This window comes from Fringilla coelebs (genome assembly GCF_963513975.1).
Source record: "Fringilla coelebs genome assembly, chromosome: 1".
Lineage (NCBI taxonomy): Eukaryota > Metazoa > Chordata > Aves > Passeriformes > Fringillidae > Fringilla > Fringilla coelebs.
In genome coordinates this window covers 62257077-62278677 of record NC_140028.1, presented here as the reverse complement: position 1 = coordinate 62278677, position 21601 = coordinate 62257077, and the positions used below count along the sequence as shown (strand labels likewise).

The 21601-nt window shown below is 39.6% G+C and overlaps 1 protein-coding gene across 1 annotated transcript in view; it reads right to left on the bottom strand.

Moving 5' to 3' along the window:
- Positions 1–21601, bottom strand: part of AHRR (aryl hydrocarbon receptor repressor) — a gene marked incomplete at both ends in the record, with an annotated part of 62718 nt that overhangs the window by 35338 nt on the left and 5779 nt on the right. The window contains one exon of the mRNA XM_084209421.1: positions 20428–20609. Coding sequence (XP_084065547.1) covers positions 20428–20609 — 182 coding nt within the window. The remainder of the gene's footprint in view (positions 1–20427; positions 20610–21601) is intronic.

Genomic DNA, 21601 nt, shown 5'->3' with positions numbered 1-21601 from the left:
CAGAACATTTTTAGTCTCTATTAGCTACGGCAGATGCACATCATTTTACCCCCTCCAATTTTGATCTGTAGTTTAGAACATTTAGTAATCAATTGCTGAAGGACAAACTCAAATCCAAGAGCAAGCATGAAAATAAATGCAACTAGGAAAATGCATAAGAAAGCATCTCTCCCCCTTCTTGATTAAAGCAACCTGACAATGACTAACTCATGTGAGATTTACACGATCTTTGCTAGACTTTTTGGATTTGATAACCTCTTTTCCAGGACGATGATTCAAACAGATGTCCCCTGATCTGCCACTCCTCAATTTCTTGTGCCTTTATAATTTTCGTTGCACCATTCTGCATGGAAAGACACAGGCTAAATTCACAGCTGCAGGTTCCAAGAGGAATTTAAGTCAGTATCTCTTAGAAGAGAGCTGTGTAAATAGATCAGTGTATCATCCAAGAGACTGTTTAAAAATAGCCAATGCACACGATCTGGAGAGGATAAAGGAAACCTTTAAGATGAAATAAACACTGAATCTAAAATATTCACACTGAGACCTTAGTGCACAGGATGTGCATGTGTTACCCAGAAAACCAAATCTGGATCCAACAGTTTTAGAGTCAGGAATATTATAAGAACAATTCTTTAATATCTGATTTATATAGCTGCCTTGCTGTGTCCAATATTAAAGGCAAAGACGCGTTTGCTTTCCAGTGTACTTAAAGATGCAAACATGCTTGACAGAGGAAATGTGGGAATCTCCACCTTTAAATCAGCTGGATATCACAGCTCCCTGCTGCACAACAGACAGACACACAGACCCCACAGAACACAGTGCTCTCTAAGGCAGAGCTGCTCTGCTTGGCCTTTTCTGCTGCCTGTGGAGGTTGCCACAATGACAGGTACTGCATAAAGCCTTGAGAAGTTAAATGCACCCAGTTTGCTGTGGGAAAAATATGCCTGAGAGGAGGTCCTTAAGCTTTGGATTTTCTAATTCAGGAAGTAAAAACCCGTGCTGAGACAAGATAAGGGTAAGTGAAACATCAGGGACATTATCTGAAAGTTTTTTAAAAAATTATTTCAGAATCAATTTCCAGGGTAGTTTTAAGATATTGAGCTGTATTCCAGAACCTTTTGGAATGATGAAGAAAACCAGTAGCATGACAATTTTACCTAAAAGCTCAAAATTAACAACTATCTGACAACAGAACTGCCAGAAGCCTGAACTCAAAATGTTACAATCCCTGGATCTCTTAAATGTGTTTTTATCCACATTAATATTTTAATGTATGCATTAAAAAATTAGTCCTGCAAAGCTACCCAAAGAGATGGATGTTGTTCCCAACTGGAATCCCTCATAAGACTGAGGTCCTGCAGAGAAGACACTATGGTTTGTCCAAAAATAAATTCCTTTGCAGAACAGGAACCTTCTGCACAAGTATAAAATGCATGCACACAATGTATTCAATTACTACAATAACCTTTATTTTTCATTTCCTCACAAAGGTTTTGCTTTGCCTTTCCTGACAGCCATGTTCCATACTCAGAAAAAGATCCCAAGCAAATGCCAAAGACCCTAAGCAGACCAGTAGCGGGCTTACATTTTCTCTTCCTTTCAGCACCAGAGAAATTAAATTTCTTAAAAGTGCCATGGTCCCTAGGTCAACAGCCAGAATTAGGACCTTCACATTTTCTGAGCATAATAAAAAATTCTGTCTTTATAAAAGGCAGGAAAGGTGACATTTAAAGGCTCTAAGATTGTAAATTTTCTCCCTGCTTTGATTTGCTTTTCAATTTTTAAAACCAGAGAATACTTAGATAGAGTGATAAAATTACAAGGCAGGCACAGAGTTCTTATCAGACTTGTCCCATTTGAAGATAAGGAAAACCAATGTTCTGTATTTCAGAAACCAAGTCCTAGCTAATAAAATATAACCTTTTCTCCAGTTTCAACTCTTCTGTATGTGTCACTGACTTGAACAGGCAAGTCTGACTCCTACAAAGGTGCCTGCTGCCTTGAGTCATAGCAAGCTACCAAAGAAACAACGAGTATTCCTTATGGGATAAGGAAAGGAATCTTGTATCTCATTCACTAAACTTATAGGATTATACCTTCAACTTTCTAGGCAGTAATAGCCAATTGCAGCTTTCACTGAGTGATCAATGCCAGGTGAATCGTGTGTATAAGGAGAACTATGATAAATAAATTATTTCTAGTGCTTCTTATTCTGTCTCAGGTCTCTGGGTGAAAACCAAGGATTTCTTGCCTATTGATTCATCAAATCTGTTTTAGGCTCATCATGTGACATAAACATTCATTTTTATTGCATCTTCACCAGCTACAGTATGATCTCCATTGGATACACACTGTGGCTTACTGCCAGAGTCAGTCCAATAACCACTGACACAAGACTTGCTAGCTCTACACTAAGGAAAATAGGAGTAGGTTTGAGGAAGAAAGTGAAAACTACAAAGAGCAAAAAGCAAAGACGATCTTGCATGTTTTTAAAAAAATGTGAAATTTAACTGGAGGCAGTGTATACTCTACAGCACACTTTGTTTTAAGCCCAAGAATTTTTCAGAGGAATCCTTACACTGCATCCAAAAAAGGAACGCTTTTTCTCCTGCCGGGGCAGATTTGCAGGGAGGAGGCTCATTTCTGCATTGCTGGTCTGGCAGGCAGCAGAGCTCTGTTCCTCTGATCAAGAGATCACTTTCATAACCACTTTTCTGAGGTCACAAATGAGTCTGCTGCAGTCACGCAACCCCTCGCCTACCAGAGCTTACTACAATACAGGTCCACGGAAGCTCTTTAAAGAGGCAGCTCATCCTTTCAGCACTCACAGATAGAAGGCACACGTGGATTATCATATGGGATTCCCCCAAATATGTCGTGGGACTGTTTTATTTCAGTTTGATCAGGGAGGAAAAATACAGCTTCAACTTTTGTCCGGGTGGAATGCTGTTGCCTGAGTAGAATTAAGTAAAAACTGAAGCTAAATAGCTCTACAGTTCTTTTAAATGATACTTTTGCAAATATTTAGTTAGCCTCTTCCTTTCTATTGTGTTAAAGGTCCATGTTTGTCAAACAGGTGCTACTGTGAATTATGCTAATTAAGACATTTAAAAGTCATGGTAAACAGTCAAACAAACATTAGATTCAATAAATACGATTGCCCTGAATTAAACATTGCCCTGCCACACTGTAAGAAACACAATGATATGGAAATAGTAAACCAGGAAACCAGCTTATGAATTGACTCTGAAGAAATACTATGAAATTACAATAAATTCCAGTCAGAAAAGTCTACTTTATTTTTGCCAAGTATCCCACAAATTACCAATATAGTGATCTGTTGTATGGACATGCCTTTCAGGTGGTGGATGGAATGACTTTGGGTGACAAGAGGCAGTGGGGAATTTAAAGAAAAAAGCTAAAAATATTTTTTTCCTCTTATGGTAAGTCAACTCTACCCAATGAATGGGGGGTTTGGCCTATTTTCACAAGCAGTTAACGCTATGAAAGCAACCGTTGTTGTTTCATCATTAATTATTTGCACTAATTACCTGAAATAAAGTTTTCAAAAGCTGTTAAATTACTTTGAAGCCTACAATTAAAAAAATTATGGTGGCTATATTGCTCATTGATATTTTGTGAGGATTAGTGTGCAGACACATTTCATTTAATGGCAGCACAAACAGGCTTGCCCAAACCAGCTTCTTAATCCAGCTTAAATAAAGTAACAATAGGAATGAGGGCACAGCACTAAGCCTGTTGAGGACTCACAGTGTGGGATGCAGTTTGCACTGTCCTGCAAGTTCATTGCTATTATTAGGCACACTAAACAGGTGAAAGCTTGTTGAGGTGTGCCCATACATGCTACAGACAGCTTCAGGGATTCTGGAGGTGCAGGCACAGGCTGTTTGGTACCCTTGGCTTCATCCAAAACAAGGGCTTTTTACACTTTAGGCTTGACCTTGATGTGTATCTTCACCCAGCAGTGGGACAGGCCCTCTCCCATCTGCTTTGCAGTTTCTCATTGACACAAATAACGTTCCAGCCCAGCTTTGATGTGAAATTTATGACACCCCAAAATTTGCCTTATCTCTGCTCCAGGTCTGGCCTATATTTATGGAGGAGAGTTAGGCTGGAAGATGGACAGAGAACTGTGACTTTACTGCTGGTGGGCCTCACTGTCAGAGCTCAGAGCACCCACATTGTAGAGGCAGCCTTAAATTAACCTCAGGTGCTGAGCATCACTGCAGCTTCTCAGGTCAGTCAAAATGTTGGTGCAGGTGGTGAGACAGAGACACCAGCCTGTAAAGGGAGGGTGTTGACAGCCTCTAGAGTGACCTCTAACAGTACCAGTGCAGACAAAGCTGCAGACGTTTTTGAAGATAAGTCACACTTTGAAAGCGTTCTGAGACTTCTGAAGATGTTACCTTTGGTCTTATGTTACTGATTTGTGCCCATTCACTTATCCTTGCAACAACTTCCCATGGAAATGAAAAATATACAGGATCAACTCTTGCCTAAACAGACTTTGTCCCTGTTTATGAACTTTGGCTGAAGCACAAGAAGTTTATCTAGAGAAAAACAGCACTGGATACTAATACAAGTATTTAATTAACATGGCCATTTTTCCTTTCTAGCTATGGAAAGAGATACGTGAGAATGCTGCTGAGCTACCTTACCTATACAAACAAATCACACTGCTCTGGAGGCAGTTGGCAAAGAAATAATTGCTAACTGCAGGAATGACTTGATGTATGGACATTTGAGGGTAAACAGCTGCTAGAATACTGCTGCTCAGCTCTGTTCTGCATGCCAGTCTGGCCACAGAGCTGGTACCTGAAAAGTCTTGCCTTTCTGAAAGTCCTTTTTATAACCCCTATTATATGACAGCAAAATATCTCTAATCTTTTTTCAAAAATATGACATCTCCTACTCAAAGACAGTGTGGTCAATTGCTCCATTTTCTAAGGAGATGCAAGCAGGCTGCTAATACATGTGTCTAAGTCCCACTGGATTTGCAATTCTAGAAGAAGAACTAGTTAGTAATTTAGTACACTGAAATCAGGATAAACAATGACTTCTCATGTGCCAACTTCCAAATAATAACTGCAAGCTTTCCTCACTCCCTCCACGGCTCCTAATATCTTGCACCTGATAGTTGAAAGATCTGTACATATGAGAAAACATGCATGCAGTAATTTGGATTAGCTGCAAATCTGCCTATATGTTATTTTTTTCAGTCCTTTTGTGGAGGACTTTATTTAATCTGAAAAATATCCAGAGAAATTTATTTTTTGTGGAGGATTTTATTTAATCTGAAAATTATCCAGAGAAATGTAATAGAATTCACTGATACCTCAACTAATATTCCAAAGTCAAACCATTTCGGATTAGTGTACCATAAATCATTTTCAATTAATAAATTGACTTTAAATGGCTACTGGGAGGTATTCTTTCATTAGAAATAGGTTTAAGTACTGTGACAAATTACAGTTATTAGACTCAAACCTAAGGCTTCCTGAATAACTTGGTTATAAAAATTATAGCAAGCTTACTCACAAAATTGCTTCTACCCTCACCCTCTTCCTTCTGCCCCAACAAAATGTACATACTTGAAAATGGCCAGATTTGTCTGGAAGAGGAGGAAAAGAGTGTTTTGCTACTGCAATGTAAATTAAGGTCCAGCTCGGTCAGAGCCACTGAAGGATGCCTGGAAATATGCTTGTACTAGGCAGACTGAGAAGGACAGCAAATCATGCAGCTGTAGAAATTAGTTTAAAACCAACTGTTCGGTTGTTTAGTCACTAGCTGTGCCCGAGCCTTCCACATGTGGTGGTTCAAACAGCCTGTCCCAGCACAACATAGTCTTTGCCTGGTGTGGAGAATGAGGGAAGGAGCTGGAGTACCTAACGATTGTGCTCCAGCCACGGCAACAGAGCCGGGAGTCGATGGAGTCAAGGCAGGATGGGGCAGGCTGGGAACGGGGCAGCTGGAACATTCTTCTGCCTGCTGCATTTTCCATTGGCCAGATGTTCCCCAGTTGACATGAGCTGCGAGAGGCTGCATGCGCCGCTCCCGGAGGGTGTTCTGACCCCTGGGAAGCACTAAAGAGGCCCAGGCCTGCCCAGCATTGAGGAGGCACAAAGGTATTTCCAAGCTCTGATCCTCTCTTCTCCCACTCGGTCCCGGTGCCAAGTTCAGCTGTGGCGCAGGAGCTCAGCTGTGGCGCAAGATTCATTTTGTGCATTAACCCGATGAGCCACGGTGCCATCTGAGACCAACATGCAGCTAATTGCTGTGAGAACTAAACTTTGAATTTCCTGACCCATTCAGAGTTTGAATTTCCCATTCACTCCACGCTCCCGTACTAACAGATGGTATACAGGGTGTAGCTTGGAAACTTCCTGCATCAGAGCATATGCAAAGACAACAAGAGGAGATGAATTGCACACCCCTGGAAACCTGCCCTTCATTTGCAGAATGGTGAAATTCTAAATAAGTCAATTGACGTGCCCAAGCAGCCCCCATCTTCCACGCGGATAGTGCTGGCTGAAACTCTTCCTCCCAAGCTATCCCTGCCATGTGGAGCTGGAAAAGCACTGGTTACAGGAGCTGACTCACCAGCTGACTAGCCCACAACCTCAGCCACAAAGGACCAAAAATGCTGGTGGTGGCATGAAGCGTGTGGGTGGGAGCAAGGAATAAGCAATCATCTGGCAGCCTAATGCAGAAGGGAGGGTTGACAACAAGCCATTATTTATTCCCCCCTCCCGCCCTAAGGCTCATCCCTCTGCTTCAGTGATTCTCATCATCTTGACGCTGTGGTAGGGCTCTTTGTAGGGGAGGGAATGAAAGGTACATCCCCTCCCTGTGGCCCATGCAATGAAAGCATCAGCAGGCTATCTGAGCTCACCACACCCAGATCTCTTAGGGCAAAAGGCTCTCATGGAGGAGAATGGAAAAGAGGTTTGCCTGGTCCTGATTTCACCCAATAGGAGCCTAGAACAATGTCTAGTTGCAAAAAAAAAAAGGACATCATTGCTTTCCCACCAAAGTCAGTTACTGGAGAGGAGAGATGGAGATCCAGTTCTGGAACAGGAGACAGCAGATATAACCAAACGTTTTTAGGAGCGGAGCAAGGAATTTAGAGAAAAAGGGAGACTTTTGTAGTGAAGATGGGAAAAGACAAGGGGAGAAAACCTATATGGAGAAAACAAGAAAATCTCCAGAAGAGGAAGATACAAAAAAGAAAATTTTACAAAGAAGTTAGGTGGATTATCACTAAGAAGGCTGCTAGAGAAAAAGAGGTGGAAGGGAAGTCACCAATTTAAACAGCAAAAATAAAAAGAAAACTGGCAGATTTAATTAAAACTTAACATGAAAGTACACTGATAAAGTCCTCCGAATTGTTCATATGTATCACATTATCTCCATGTAGATCTAAGTTAACTTTTGAGTGTTCATTCCTTCCAGAAGCCTTCACCACTGCTAATCTGGCTATAATGTGGTCAGTTGGTCCCCAATTTAACTAGCACAAAACATTCTCCAGCCAAATTATTGGTGTGGTGATGGTGTGACTTCACACCTCCCAGGCTTTAACCTTTTCAATGGTATTTTTGTTATGACTCTGAAAAATACATTTAACTTCAGGCGATGTGTTTTTTGAAACACTGGGGCAGATTTTGAAAGCCTGGCTTGTATTACTCCACTAATGCCAAGGTTAAGCAAAACATAATTAGGAATTAAGGACATGACCAGTTGTCTTTATGTTTCCTCCCGAACCAAACTTGTTGTTTTCTGAGAAGAGGCTTTTTACCCAAATTTTGCCTACAGTAGGTCTTTCCTGGCAAATTGCCTCAGTGGAAAGGAGATTAAGTTTCTCAATGTCCTCTTTTCTTGGAAACTTTCTGCTACATTTCCCAGTCTCCAATACAGGCAGCTCAGGGCACAGGAATCTACAGCTTCAAAGTCTTCCCCAACATGTTTTTCACATGCTGTTGTATTGGCACTTGGCAAGAGAGTGATGAAGAGTCACAACACTGTAGTTTGCAGCTTTTCCCTGGCTGGAAAAACCGCACTGGTTGAACATAATCTTCAGAGAGTCAAGAGACAGAATATCTGCTGAGGCTACAGTGTCTAAAGTAAGCAAGCTGACCCCTATGTGAAGATTGTGGCTTGACTTGACCAGACAAAGACAGGAGAAATAAATTCCTCTTTTCCAAATGACCTCTTGGAAATCAGTGTCCCTGCACTAAGTGTTGCTGCAAGGAGCACATCTTCTGTCCAGAAACTGACCTCTTCTCCCAGCTCATGCTCACAGGGGTGACCATCTTAGCCACCCTCCTGATTTTAAAGATACTATCAGCTACTACCATGATACTTCTAAAGCTTTAAGGTTACTTTGAAGTAACCTTCAAACTGACGTGGTCTCTGCTTTCCTAACCATAAGTTGGCAGCAACAAATGTAGGGTGCATCGCTGTCCTGAAATGATATGGCATTTACTTACTGCCAGACTAATTAAAAATGTCTAAAGTGCTTGCTAGCGTCAATAAAACTGAAGAATGTATGTTGCAATGTGCAATACTTTCAGACTCTCTGACGTGTTACTGAGTATGTTGGCTCAAAAGAAAGAGCTCTTCCCTTAGGGGGGTCTTACATTAGACCCTATATTGCTAGGGTTTAATACAGTTCTGGTGGTCCTGAAGAAGTGTTGAAAACAATCAAAACCCCTATAACCCATTGTAATATGAGAGCATTCTGCACCTGGCATGACTGCACCTCTAAAAATTATTCATTTCAAACATTGCTAATTTCCTCTTACAAATATTACTTGCTATGAGATGTACAGCCTTTCCCTATATGCCGCAGTGTAGATGCAGTCTAGAAAAAGCATGCAAAGAAGAAATACAATTTCATTTTTCTCTATGTACTGTTATGGTCCTTATAATAACATATTAGAATATTCTCCACATAAATCCTTACATTCACCAGCTCAAGATACATTATTAAGGCTGAATTATTTATCCTCCCAAGAAATGCTTTCATAAAGCATTATTTATTGTGCAGTTTTCCCATACAAGGTTTGTAGGTGTCATTTGATGGCACAACACTGGTTTAATAAATTATTTGGAACAAAATATAAAGGGTTTGTGACAGGTTTTCACTGACACTGATATACAACATAATACCAACATACAGAAGATAACATTTCCTGCACAGATATTGAAATAGTCAGGGGAATATATAAGATTAATATAAGGTGACATGTTTTGCCTGAATACAGTTAGTAAAGTGGTTATGAAGTTGTCAATGGACTAGGAAAAAAAAACCTTAAAATTTGTTGTGCTTTGATTTAGATCTGATCTTTGCTTGTTTTTAGCCCTCTTAACGTCTTTCAGCTGTTTCCAATATGGAAGCAGCCAATTTATATTGCAAGTTCTGAGGTAAACGGGAATAGTGGACATTTACTTATTATAGCAAACATTTACTCCCTATGTACCTTCAACCTCACATATTCCATGCAGATATAAAGAGGAAATGCATTGAGGGGATTTCAATAGAATTTTAGCGACATGGTAAGTTGATAGGATACATACTTTGGCAAGACTGTTGTATAGCATCAAACTTCAAAAAAGTAATGATGAGCTTCTTTAAAAGAAGTCCTAAAGTCTACATGTAACTTCTCTTACTGAGCATCTAAGTTTGCTGATATGCATTCTGCTTCTACTCAATGTCAAGATTTTAGAAAATTTGTCTGTTCTATTATCTACAGTATTGCACCAAAAAGTGTAATGAAATTAAAACTGGACTTATAAAGGGAAACCTGCTGTGCCTCATCTAAAAAATCTTGCATTTCCTTTCATGGTGGGGAATTTTTGGAGCGCTGACTAATATGTTGCTGTTACATTGGATAGAGAAGAGAATCATCTGTGTTAGTCACATGGGATTTTCTTTCTAATAAAATGAAAAAGACACTAAACCAAACAATTAAATGAAGGCAAGTCCTTCAGAGTGATCCACTGAGCCAAACTGTATGACTATCACATAGCAAAGTGAGGCAAGCTTTGCAGAAACCAGCCCCCTACTTGTATTTTATATGGCTCGGGGGGACCTTATCACTTTCCACAATCGCCTGAGAGTGTAGCCAGGTGTGGGTCAGCCTCTTCTCCCACACAATCAGCACCAGGATGGGAGGGCATTCTCAAGGTGCACTTAGGGTCCTTCAGGTTGGGCATTAAGAAGAACTTCTTCACTAAAGGATTGTTAAGTGTTGGAATGGCCTGGCCAGGGAGGTGGTGGAGTCACAGTCCCTGGAGGTGTTCAAGAGAAGACTGGGTGTGGTGCTTAGTGTCATGGTCTAGCTGACAAGGTGGTCATCAGCCAAAGGCTGGCCCTGATGACCTTGGAGGTCTTTTCCAAACTAAATGATTCTGTGATTTTGTGCTCCTCGTTGTATCACAGCTCTCTGCAGAGCTTTACTATGTTCTGTAGCCCTAAAGTCTGCAGTAGGAAAGTGAGAAGGGAAGCTAGGAGGACAACCTCCCATAGTTGAAAACTATTTGTCTTCTTTGTCTTCAAAGTCCTATGCAATTACAATATGCCAAACTAAATTCCTTGTTCTGTTGGATAAGAGGTATTGTCTTTCCTTTATAACATATCTGTGTTTAAAATGAGAAACAAAATAAATCATTTTCTTGACAGTAAAGATACACGCTTCCTCTCGGAGATGGTAATCACTCATGAAGCTGAGAACAAGTGTAAACCAAGCCAAAGTTCATGCCTGGGGGAATGCTTTCCTTCCCATCTATTGCACAAGTGATAAGGACAAAACTATTGCTAGTATCTTCTACAGTCACTGAAATTGCTAGCAAGTTCTGAAGTAAAAATGCCATTTTTCTTGTGATGAAAACCAGTCTTGTTTCCATATCCAAGGAAAACATGGGTTACAGTGGAACTGAACTCCAAGTTTTTATTCAATCTCCAAGATCTAAACAGAATTTAACTCAAGAGAATTAGATCAATGAAAGTCCATTACTTATAGCTCAGGATAATGGAATTTGAGCCATGCAGGACTGTGAGAGTACTTCAACAGCTGGTACCAGGCTGGGCCAAGAAGGGCCTTAGCTGCAGAGCAGGGATTAAGCAAGCACAGTGCACAAGCAAGATGAACATCACTGAATACAAAATACAGTGTGTATATCAGGCTCCTGGATTAGATGGACCCAGATTTTTCCCTGCCACTTGCATTTACTACATTTATTTACACACCCTTGCCACATTCACTTACATCTCTGCAACATGAGATGCACAGTGTGAGTTCAGCAAATGCACTGAGCACAAAAGCCTACCAAATCAAAATGGTTAGGAATGACTGAGCAAGGAGGAGAAAGATGAAGACCCACACTCAATGGCTCACAGTATTTTGGGGACTTCCCCTAGCATTGGAGCAATGTAGAAGCTGTGGTTTGTGGGAACACCTATAAAATCAGGCATCATGTACGTGGCTAACCATGTGTCTGGTTCTGAGTGTACTTCTATTGTTGGTAGAAACAGTGGGACTCTCCCAGAGCCAAATGCCCTCAGGAGAAATCTAACAAAGATTCCCCTCATGTCACTTGTCATTTCCAGCTCCCTGGTTTTTCTAATCAGTCTTGATAATAGCAAGAGAAACACTGAAGCCTACAGGGATGTTCATTTGGATGGCATCCAGGGATAGAAAAGTTGTATGAGATGCAGATTCAGAATCACATGAGGAAATTCTGCAAGAAGAATCCTAATGATGGTGTGTTTCCCAAGGACAGCATAAAATCCGTGTCGTCCAGCCTTTCCTGTGCAGGTGACTAAATCAGTCTGACAGCTCTGAGTTTGTAATAGCTCTGGTAATATAAACAACCCACAGCGCATGACACAAGCACCAAGAAGCACCAGAAAATATCTGAAACTTACTTGTAACTGAAACTAAGATTCTTCATTTGCCATTACTCAAAAAAAGAAGTATTGAATTTAGAGCCAGTCTCAGAACATGACACTGAATGTAGTGTTGCACAGAGGGGTTCCCTTGATCTTCAAAGGCTATGAGTATTCAAGCAATTTAAATTTGTCTTGTTCTTCCTGAATATAGTTTCATTCTGAAGTAAATCCTGCTTGTAAATCAACACTCATCCTACAAAACCCATCTTGTTTGCAGGAAACTAGAGAGAAAGCTAGCCAGGAGAAGGACGTACCCCTCTTACAAGAGGCCAGCAAGAGCAGACACAGTTCTCCTCCAAGAGTCAGCAAAGGCCTTCCAAGGAGAGAGAGATCTCCAGGTTATGCAAGAGGACCTGTAGTACAAAACAGCCTCAGTTATTTGTCACATGGAATGGATGGTGTTCCCAGGAAACACAGGGAAGAGAAAATATTGGCCCATTAGTATGAGCAATATGTTCCAATAAAATGATCTCCCTGGCAGTTAAATATATTTAAAAATCTAGTCAAAATAATGTTTGGAAATGGGTAATGTGGAGGAGATTCAATTTGCAATGGCTTCTCTAGAAAGAAGTCCTGCCAGATCTCAGGGATGGATGAATGCAGCTATCCTGCCTAAAGTCTTGACACTTCTACTAAAATGTCACTGATGTAGTATTTTAGCACTTGATTAGACAATGATCTGCAGACAGTACCTCTTCCTTCAATGATTTACTTATATACCCCTTATGCAGAAGAACAGTTTTTCCTTTTTTCAGCTGCTGTATTGCTAAAAAGATGGTAAAATTAGAGAGCAGTAGAGAGTGGAAAATGTTTCTTGCATGAACAGTCCATTTTTGGCCAAAATGCTCCAAATGTTGGTGCATTTTGAATACACCAGTTCAACACAGCCACAGGAATAACCTTACCCATTACCCACTCTGACAATGGATGTTTCTTTTCAGTACGAGCCATTGAATATGCTGTGCTAAGAAACCTAAACTACCCAAATGCGTACAATCTAATTAAGCTACAACCGTGGACTGCAACAATATATATGATAAAGACATTTTGTACACATTCAAAAAGGAAAATTCCTTATTTCTCTCCCAAGAAAAAAAATCATTCAGACATTCCATTTCAGAGGACAGGACTGGGAATGCTTTAACTCAGTAGAAAACGTCTTTAAAAACCAAACTTCTAATTGTTAAAAAACTCAAATCTATTGGGGAATTCTTCACTCAAGGTATAAACTTCAATCCTAACTAATTAGAGGAACACAAATTGAATCCTTGATTTGTGTCTTAAGGTACAGGTTTCATTTTTTAAAAAAAGAAGTTTAAGGACAATCTGAAAGCCTCTAATTATTTACATAATGGAAATCAATATATAAGTCGTACCAAGAAAAGATAGGTGGGAATGAAGAGATGGAATCAATGAGGTATAATTTCCTCCTTCTTGTTCTTGTTGCTGGTTTAGGCATCTTATCCTGTTCTTATAAATCTTTCTTATAATATTTATTGCTATTTCAGATTTTTTATTATTTTATTTTCCTATATCTGTTCTAAATATATCCATTATAAAGGACTTGGAGAGAGTCCAGTGAAAGGACACAAAAATGATGAAGAAAACTTCTCCTATGAGGAGAGGCTGAGAGACAGAGCTGGAGCTGTTCAGCTCCAGCAGAGAAGGGAAAGCTCAGGGTGGATCTCATCAGAGTGTATAAATACTTAAAGGAATGGTGGAAAGAACAGCAAGGTTCTTTTCAGAAGTGTCCAGTGACAGGATCAGAGTAAACAAGTAAAAGTGAAACACAGGAGGTTCTCTCTGAACATTTGGAAACACATTTTCACTGTGAGGATGACCCAGCATTGGCTGAGGTTTCCCAAGGACACGGTGGACTCACTATCCTTGAAGATACTCAAAGGCCATCTGGACATGGTCCTGGGAAGCTGGTTCTCAGTGACCTTCCTTGAGCAGGGGGCTTGGATCAGGTGACCTCCAGAGGCTCCTTCCATCTTCAACCCATCTGTGATTCACTAAGACTATGATTTTAAATTTGAGGGAAAGCTTCAGGCTACTGAAACTGGCTTACAAATGAAAGATGAATTTTTCCCATGGAAATGGATCCAATATAGACCATAACTGTAATAGTAAGCTCAACCATATGAACTTCGTTTAAGAATCAGTTGAATCTTGTTGTGGAAAAAATTGCCATGCTTATGTAAAGTAAAATCTAAAAAACCATATTTATACCAAAGAAGCAGAAATTGTCATTCCAGAAAAAAAAAATACTGAGAGTTTGAATAGAAAACTCTGGGAAAACAGAATTATTAGGAAGAGTTGGTGGGGTAGAAAGAGATGCCTGAGAGTCACAGTACATGCACTGCAGAGGAACCTTGGAACCTCAGACCAGGAGCTTTGGTTCCAGTAGGCAGCATTTCTAGAGCGCTGTTGAGTAGCATTACATTGCAGATTATGCTCTAAAAGCAAGATCACTCTCTGCTGCTTTACCCATCTCAGGTTTTAAAACCTTAAATTTCTGTGTCGCTGGAGTGTCATGTACGTCACACCAGAAACAGGTCTGCAGTGTGGGCTGCAGCACTAAATATTCAAATATTACAATAAATAATAGCCTAAAGGGTCTAAGGAATGAACTAAGGAACCTCAGCCACAGTAGTATGCTTCTGACTTAGGAGAGTAACAGCCATGGGCACTGTAGGATGAGAACAAAGCTGGAACACCCTGCAAGTAATTGAGGATACTGAAAATCAGGCCAGCTGGGAGGAATTCTTGGTTGCTTTCTTCTTAAAAGGGATAAATTCAATTTCCATTAAAGATAAACATTGATGGGAATTGGATCACACCAAACACATAGATGAGTGAAAAGGAAATGACCCACTAACATAAATGCTAAATCAGATGAAAGACAGAAACCACTCAGTCAGTGTGTGCTACCCTGTCAAAAAGGGGAAAAATAAAAAACCTAAAAAAAAATATAATATCTATATCTATATCTGTGTACATATTCAGATACATATATATATTTGTGTATATATATATATAAAAGAGCTTTAATTGAAGGGGAGAAATGGGTTAGAAGGAGATAGAGCAGCTTGGTGAAAGTGACCGGGAAATACTGGAATTAATGGTTCTTGTAGCAGCAGCAGCAATCCAAGCCACAGCACTGGAAGACAGAGAACCAATAGGAAGGAGACTTCTGGAAAAATCTCAGAGGGCACATAGTTAAAGGAAATAAAAGCTGGATGTTTTTTCAGTGAATCAATATATAGGACATAAATGTAAACTGTCTCAGCGGCAGTGAAGAATGAAAACTGTAAGAAAAGACCACCTTAAAAAAATCTTGAGTTCTTCAGTGACTGGAAGCTCACAGAAAATCTCTTTTAAAAATGAATAAAATAAAGGGCAAATGTATAGGAAAAGAAACAGAAAGGCCAATGTATAGTATCAGATGTAGCAAGGAAGAGAAGGTTATAAAAATCATACTGGAAGCTCTTTAACCGTACAAGGTTGGGAAAATGGATTTCTGCTACTCAGCAGAAGGGGAGCTACAGACAATGAAAGCAAAAAAGTTTAGTGTTTATTGCCTCTTTTTGCTTCCATCTGCCGGGATCACCTTCATGGCTGTAAAAGCTGAGGTACCAAGAGAAATGGAAACAATATTTTTGTCTACAGAAGGGGGGCTTAAACTGAAGCAGGAGACTTCCAGCTTGGATTTTAGGGACTGCAAAGGAAGGTATTAAATCAGCCATGTTGCAGATTTGCAAAAAATATTAGACAATGACCCTCAGGTTAAGGCATAGCTTATTCTTTACTCAGGAAGTTTCACTACAGGCTTTAATTCTGCATGGAAACAGATGAACTAACATTTGTAGACAAATTTCTCAAACTCTACGGTAATTCAGTTTACAATCCATATCTAACTGTAGTCTAAGGCAGGTCAAACAACATGTCTCCATGCTTGACTGTCAGTAATTTTGCAAAGATGTGGATTGCAGTTTAAATATGAAACTTACCGAAACTTTTAAGATATTTATTCACAGAGTTCATCTGTGACTCTCTACAGTCCATATTTAGTCATCCATAAATCTATCAGATTTTTAGTTTTCAAAATCAAATGAAGTCTGGAAGTAAATAAATACAGAGAAGGCGCTGAAGTCTGCAGCAATTAACACAGAGATCCAAAATAATACAGAAGGGAGATTATTGTCAGGAAAGCACTGCTTTTGTGCTTGCATGCACGTCTCTGTTTTTGCGTATGTATACGTGTGTATGCAAAAAATGTCCAGATGGGCAAAATAACAAGCTATTGAATTAAATTATGCTTTATATAAATTATGTAGTAAAGGGTTTGAAATAAAAATGTTCATCCATATTGAGGTCTCTACATTTCCCATCTAAGTCTATACTCCACATTATCTATAATTTATCAGAAATGCTTATGGCTGAAAGGTCTAACATTACTTAATGATATGTCGAAGGAAAAGTTTGAGTGGAATTTGAGTATTGATAGAAGGTTAGTTACACTGAGAACTGAAAGATGAGGAGCTATATAGCCCTAGCTGTGACTGTGTTGGTCTATCTAAATTGCTGTAGCTGGTTTCCATACAAGGACTGGGAAACATAAGCTAGCTCTCTCTGAGAAAGGACCTGAGCTGTTAAGAGGATAAGGTGCCATTCTTCTGCCATTTATTTACTAAATCATTACCTGTACTAGAAGGGAACAAGTTAAACAACCAACAAAATGGAAGTGGAGCAAGACCACCATTTCCCCACCAGTGGAAAAACTGAGAAATAAGAAGTACTAAAGGATGTGTTAGCAAGAGTGGTAAAGGAAGGCAGACTACAATTAACCGAGATGGAACATGTCCAAGACAGAGGCCCAGCAAACTCAAGTGGTCACAGACACTGAGTGCTGCTCCTTGCTCACAGGAGCCCCACCCAAAGCAAGTCTTTGTCAGGGCCAAGTGACAGTCACAGTTTCCTGTAGCAGTTGATGTCTCTCAGTCATCAGCTAACCCTGGTTCAGACCCAGCTGCCTCATACACGAGATCCGGTGAGATTGGAAGGTTATTGCTGCAAGCCATTTTGAAGTGCTTATCAGGAAAATGCAAAATGACTGAATGCCTGTAGCTTGGGGGGAGTGGGACTATTAATAGAGCCTCTGCCAACTGATAGCAGAGATATGGAGAATCTTAAACAAGTAGACACCAAAAAGAAAACATTTCTGAGAATGAGGGAGGGAATTCACCACAATGACTAAATCCTAGGAATATCTGTCTCAACAACTAAGTCTAAATTTTTGAAAGGAAACAGGCCTTTGCAAGTAAGATGAACTGGTCATATGCTTCAAGGTGCTAACCTCTAATGGTCACTAAAATGGGAATAAATGACTGATGGATGTTCTCCATGCACTAATAATTCTCTGCAAAACCATTTTCACACTTGAGGTCAATATGGTGAGGTTACTCCCTCCAGTTGACTATTGATCTTCATAACCACATTTGTGCTGTGCACTGACTATGGCAGAGCAGCTACTAAAAGGACACCTAGTGGTAAGGAAATGAGTGTGCCCAGGAACCGCTGGCAGTGCTGAAGATGTGCCACTGCAACTGGCATGGGAATTGCTGACCTGCTATGGGTTGAATATGCAATGTCACATATGAACTTAACGTGTCAAGTAACACTACTCTTTTTTTTTTTTAATGGAAAGCAATATTCTTAAAAGCATGTTTTAAAAACCTGAAATGTAAGCTTAACTTCCTCCAAACTCAGAGAATTTTTTTTTTAACAAATGATGCACACTACTGTCTATAGTGTGCATCATTTGTTTACACTACGCTACAAAATTGAATGTACTGAATCTCCACTGCACCCACTTTAGGAGTATTGGATAGCTGAACAGAACTCATTACAGATATGTTTTGCTTGATATTTAAGCCAAATTTCATCTTGGGCATCATCATTCCTTTGCTCCTCCATTCTGCCACTCGACAATATCTTGAGCAATTCCTTCCTTTCTTGTCTTTTCCTCCTATGAAGACAAACAGCTGGAGAATATAAATTGAGCTAACTTTAGTTTTTTGGGTGTTGTTGGTTTGTTTGTTTGTTGATTTTTTTTTTTTTTTTTTTTTTTTTTTTGCCCATGCAACTTTATAGTTACTTCTTGCCTGTGTTTATTCCAAACCCTTTAATACATACTAATGCCCTTGTGACCAGGAGGTGCCCACAATAGAAAGCTCTATTCCAGATGGAGTCATGCTGGTCTCATGCAGAGAGGGACTGTAACTTTCCTGTGTAGTGACATGCTGCCTCTGGGCAAACAGACCAAAATCCACACTTAGCTTTCTTGTTTATGTCAACATACCGTATTACAGGCATAGAACAACTTGTTGACCACTGTCCCTCTTTGGTTATTGTTTTTATGTTCTCTGTTCCAGGTTTGTCTTTTCTATTGAACACCAGTTTCTTTGGATTAATTTTCCCTGAGTGAATTAGTACAGATTTACTAAGCCATTTTTCCAGATACATTTTTTTATCCAATTTTCTAGCATCTCTGTGTGCCACTGGTCTGTTCTCTGTCCCCAGAATGTTTATAAGCTCCCACTTTAGTGTCATCCTTTGATTTAAATGCCACAAACAATCCATTTCTGCTCTTCTATCCTTTTTCATCACAACAAAAATTGAAACACTGGGATGAATATACTTGTTTGCTCTTTTAGGTGACTTGCTGCTAAAGTTTTTGCTTAAAAAAAACCCAAACAAAACCAAACAAACAGATTCTGCCTTTTTTGTCCAGAATTACAAGTAAGTAGATCATGATGTTCATGAGGGATGTGGCAGATTCTGCCCTCACCCAAACATTTGCAACCATTCCTCACTCAGCCCAGTTTCCACAGCTCACCTCTCCTCCACTCCACCCTTCTGAAGCTCCAGCCTGCTCTCGTCTTAAAATGGTATGTAGTTTCCTTCCTTTACTATAAACAATGTTTTCTGTAACCTTAGTTTCGTGATGTAAACATTTAAAAATAAGAATGAAGGGAACACAAACTATACGTTCAATTAGGTAATTTGAGGATTCAGTTAAATGAAATCTCTCAAAACATGGAACACTGAACATTTCAACATAATGCAGCCTGGCTTTACTTGTTTTTCTTTTACCTCATCCCTTTAAGAAAAGGAGACAATGGATCTTAGAAACTCTGGCAGAAGAGTAGAAAAGACAGCTGAAGAGATATTATTGCTTGTGAATGCAAGAGAAATGAAAGTCAGGCTTACAGGAACAGTCCATAGCACTCAGGTTTGTGTTTAAAGAGTAAGAGAGGCACTCTGCCGACTGCAGGATGCTGGAGGCTGGGCAGCCACCTGCCACAGCTGACATGGGAGGTTCCTGCTATCAGTGATATCATCCTCTGTAATCTCATGTCAGCCCCGTAAAATGCCCTGCAGCCTGCCAAAGTCTCTTCAAGATGGCATTTCTTTTATACTAAAAAGCATTTTAGAAACAAGAAGGCAACCAACAGATATTATTCTTTGGTTGAATAAAAAAAAAGAAGAAAAAAATTTTGAAAAAAATTTTTTAAAACCCAAAACATATATATATATATATATAAAGGATCATCATAAGGAATAGAAATAATAAAGAGTAATAAAAGAAAAATAATGTCCATAAAAATACTTCTGTATTTCTCTGCAGTCCACCTATAAGTTTTGGTCAACTATACTCCTTCATACACAGGACTTTTATCCTTTTTTTTGAAAACAACTCTAGAGAGGTTTTCCATTATTAAATCAGTAATCTGGATTTTGCTCTAGTGAACTCATCAGCAACAGAAGCAGCTCAAAGTATCTTCAAATTTGGAAGGATTCTTTTCACGTGCATCTGAAAACACACATTTTTCTTTCACTTTGTGGTGTGCTAGACAACTGTACAAATGAAGTGTGGCCTAGTACAGCTTTATTCAGCACTTTAAACTTTGACTCTCTCTTGTCCTGAAAGACAGTGATAATTTTGGCTTTTTAATGAACCCACTTCCTCCTGGCATACAGCAAACAGAGGTAATGTAGTAGTTGCTTGACTTTCACATCGTACTTTAACAGGCGTTTTGAACTTCCATAATAACAGCACCAAACAGAGAATTCAAACTATAACAGATATTACATTTGCTTCTTTCCCAGTTTAGTGGTTTTACTGTTGGGTTCTCCCATTTTCATCAGCCTGATAAAGATGGACATTATCCCACTATTTGGTGAAAAACACAGAAACTACGTAAAAGGAAATGAATGAAATTTCCAGTACAACATCCCATGCACAAAATCAGTTCAATATTACATTTTTCCCCCTGCTTTTATCAATACAATACCATTTGTTACTTTTAGTCAGGATTAGTACAAACCAGAAATAAATTAGAGGGATACTTTTAATGGGATGCTGAGATCTTAAGGAAACCTACCTTGAAAGAAACTTTTGACTCGGAGATAGCTGACACTAAGGCGCAGGACGGAAAGTTTGTCCAGCTTCGATACGATGTCGGGGGGAAAAGGAAGGAGGCTGGCCAGGTGGTCCAGTTCCGCATTCAGACGGTCTCTGTGTCTCTTCGAAGGATTTGATTTTTCATTCCCAACTGCCGGCCTTCTGTGGTGGAGAACGCATTTTCAATTACCTGTTTTACTTCCAGAGACTGGGATGCTCTATGCAATTAATTGATAACGGGAATACTTTGCTTAGCTTCTATGAAAATCTTTAAAGTCTCTGTCCTCTGACAAAAAAAGATTTACTGTTCTGCATCTGCCATGGTGTAAACACACAGGGTTTGTCTTCTCTTTTTGTATCAGGCAAAAAGTGAAGGACTGGTATCTTTTACTCAGGACCTCTCACCTTTGGGAAATTGGTACTATCTTTATGTTCTAGTCAATATCACAAAAAACAATTTCTCATCTTTGTTGTACAAAGGAGGGGCAGAAGGGCAGGGGAAAATTACCATGACTAATGCATGAACCCATTCAATACCCACTGTATTCATTCAAAGCATCTTAGTTCCCTCCATTTAATGACTCAAAGTTAACCTGTGGGTCAGGAGATGATTAAGAAAAGAGTCTGTCTTTAGACATGAGTTTAAAAAGTATGGAAGGCAAGGTGAAGAGAGATTCTTTCCTCAAGCTCAAAACTCCTGTGTACATTCTCACTTTTACCTTCCTATGTCAGTAATAACAAAGGTAAGAATTTGGTTTCTTGAGAAGATTGATATTCCTCACAAAACATAGAGATTAAAGTTACTCAGATTTCTAGGCCAGGCAAGTCCATCCCCATTTTGTGGTCCCCTTATGCAATGGACAGTACTAGAGAACCTAGAATAGCTGTTGTGAAAATTCGTTATGATGAGATACATCACAAGTGAGGAATCTCTGTTTTGGAATGTCCATTGATATTTGCAGAGAAGGTGTAGGACGTTCTCAAGAGGGAATAAAGGGAAAAGCTGGTGCTTTTGCACACAGAAATGGGGACCTTATTTCCAGTATGACAGTGGGGGATGCTCAGTGCTTCCATTAAGCAAGAAGACCTGAGTGGGAGGTTGAGAAGGTTGTCCCTTTCAGTAGCCAGGTATTGCTGGACCCAGCCGTAGTCAA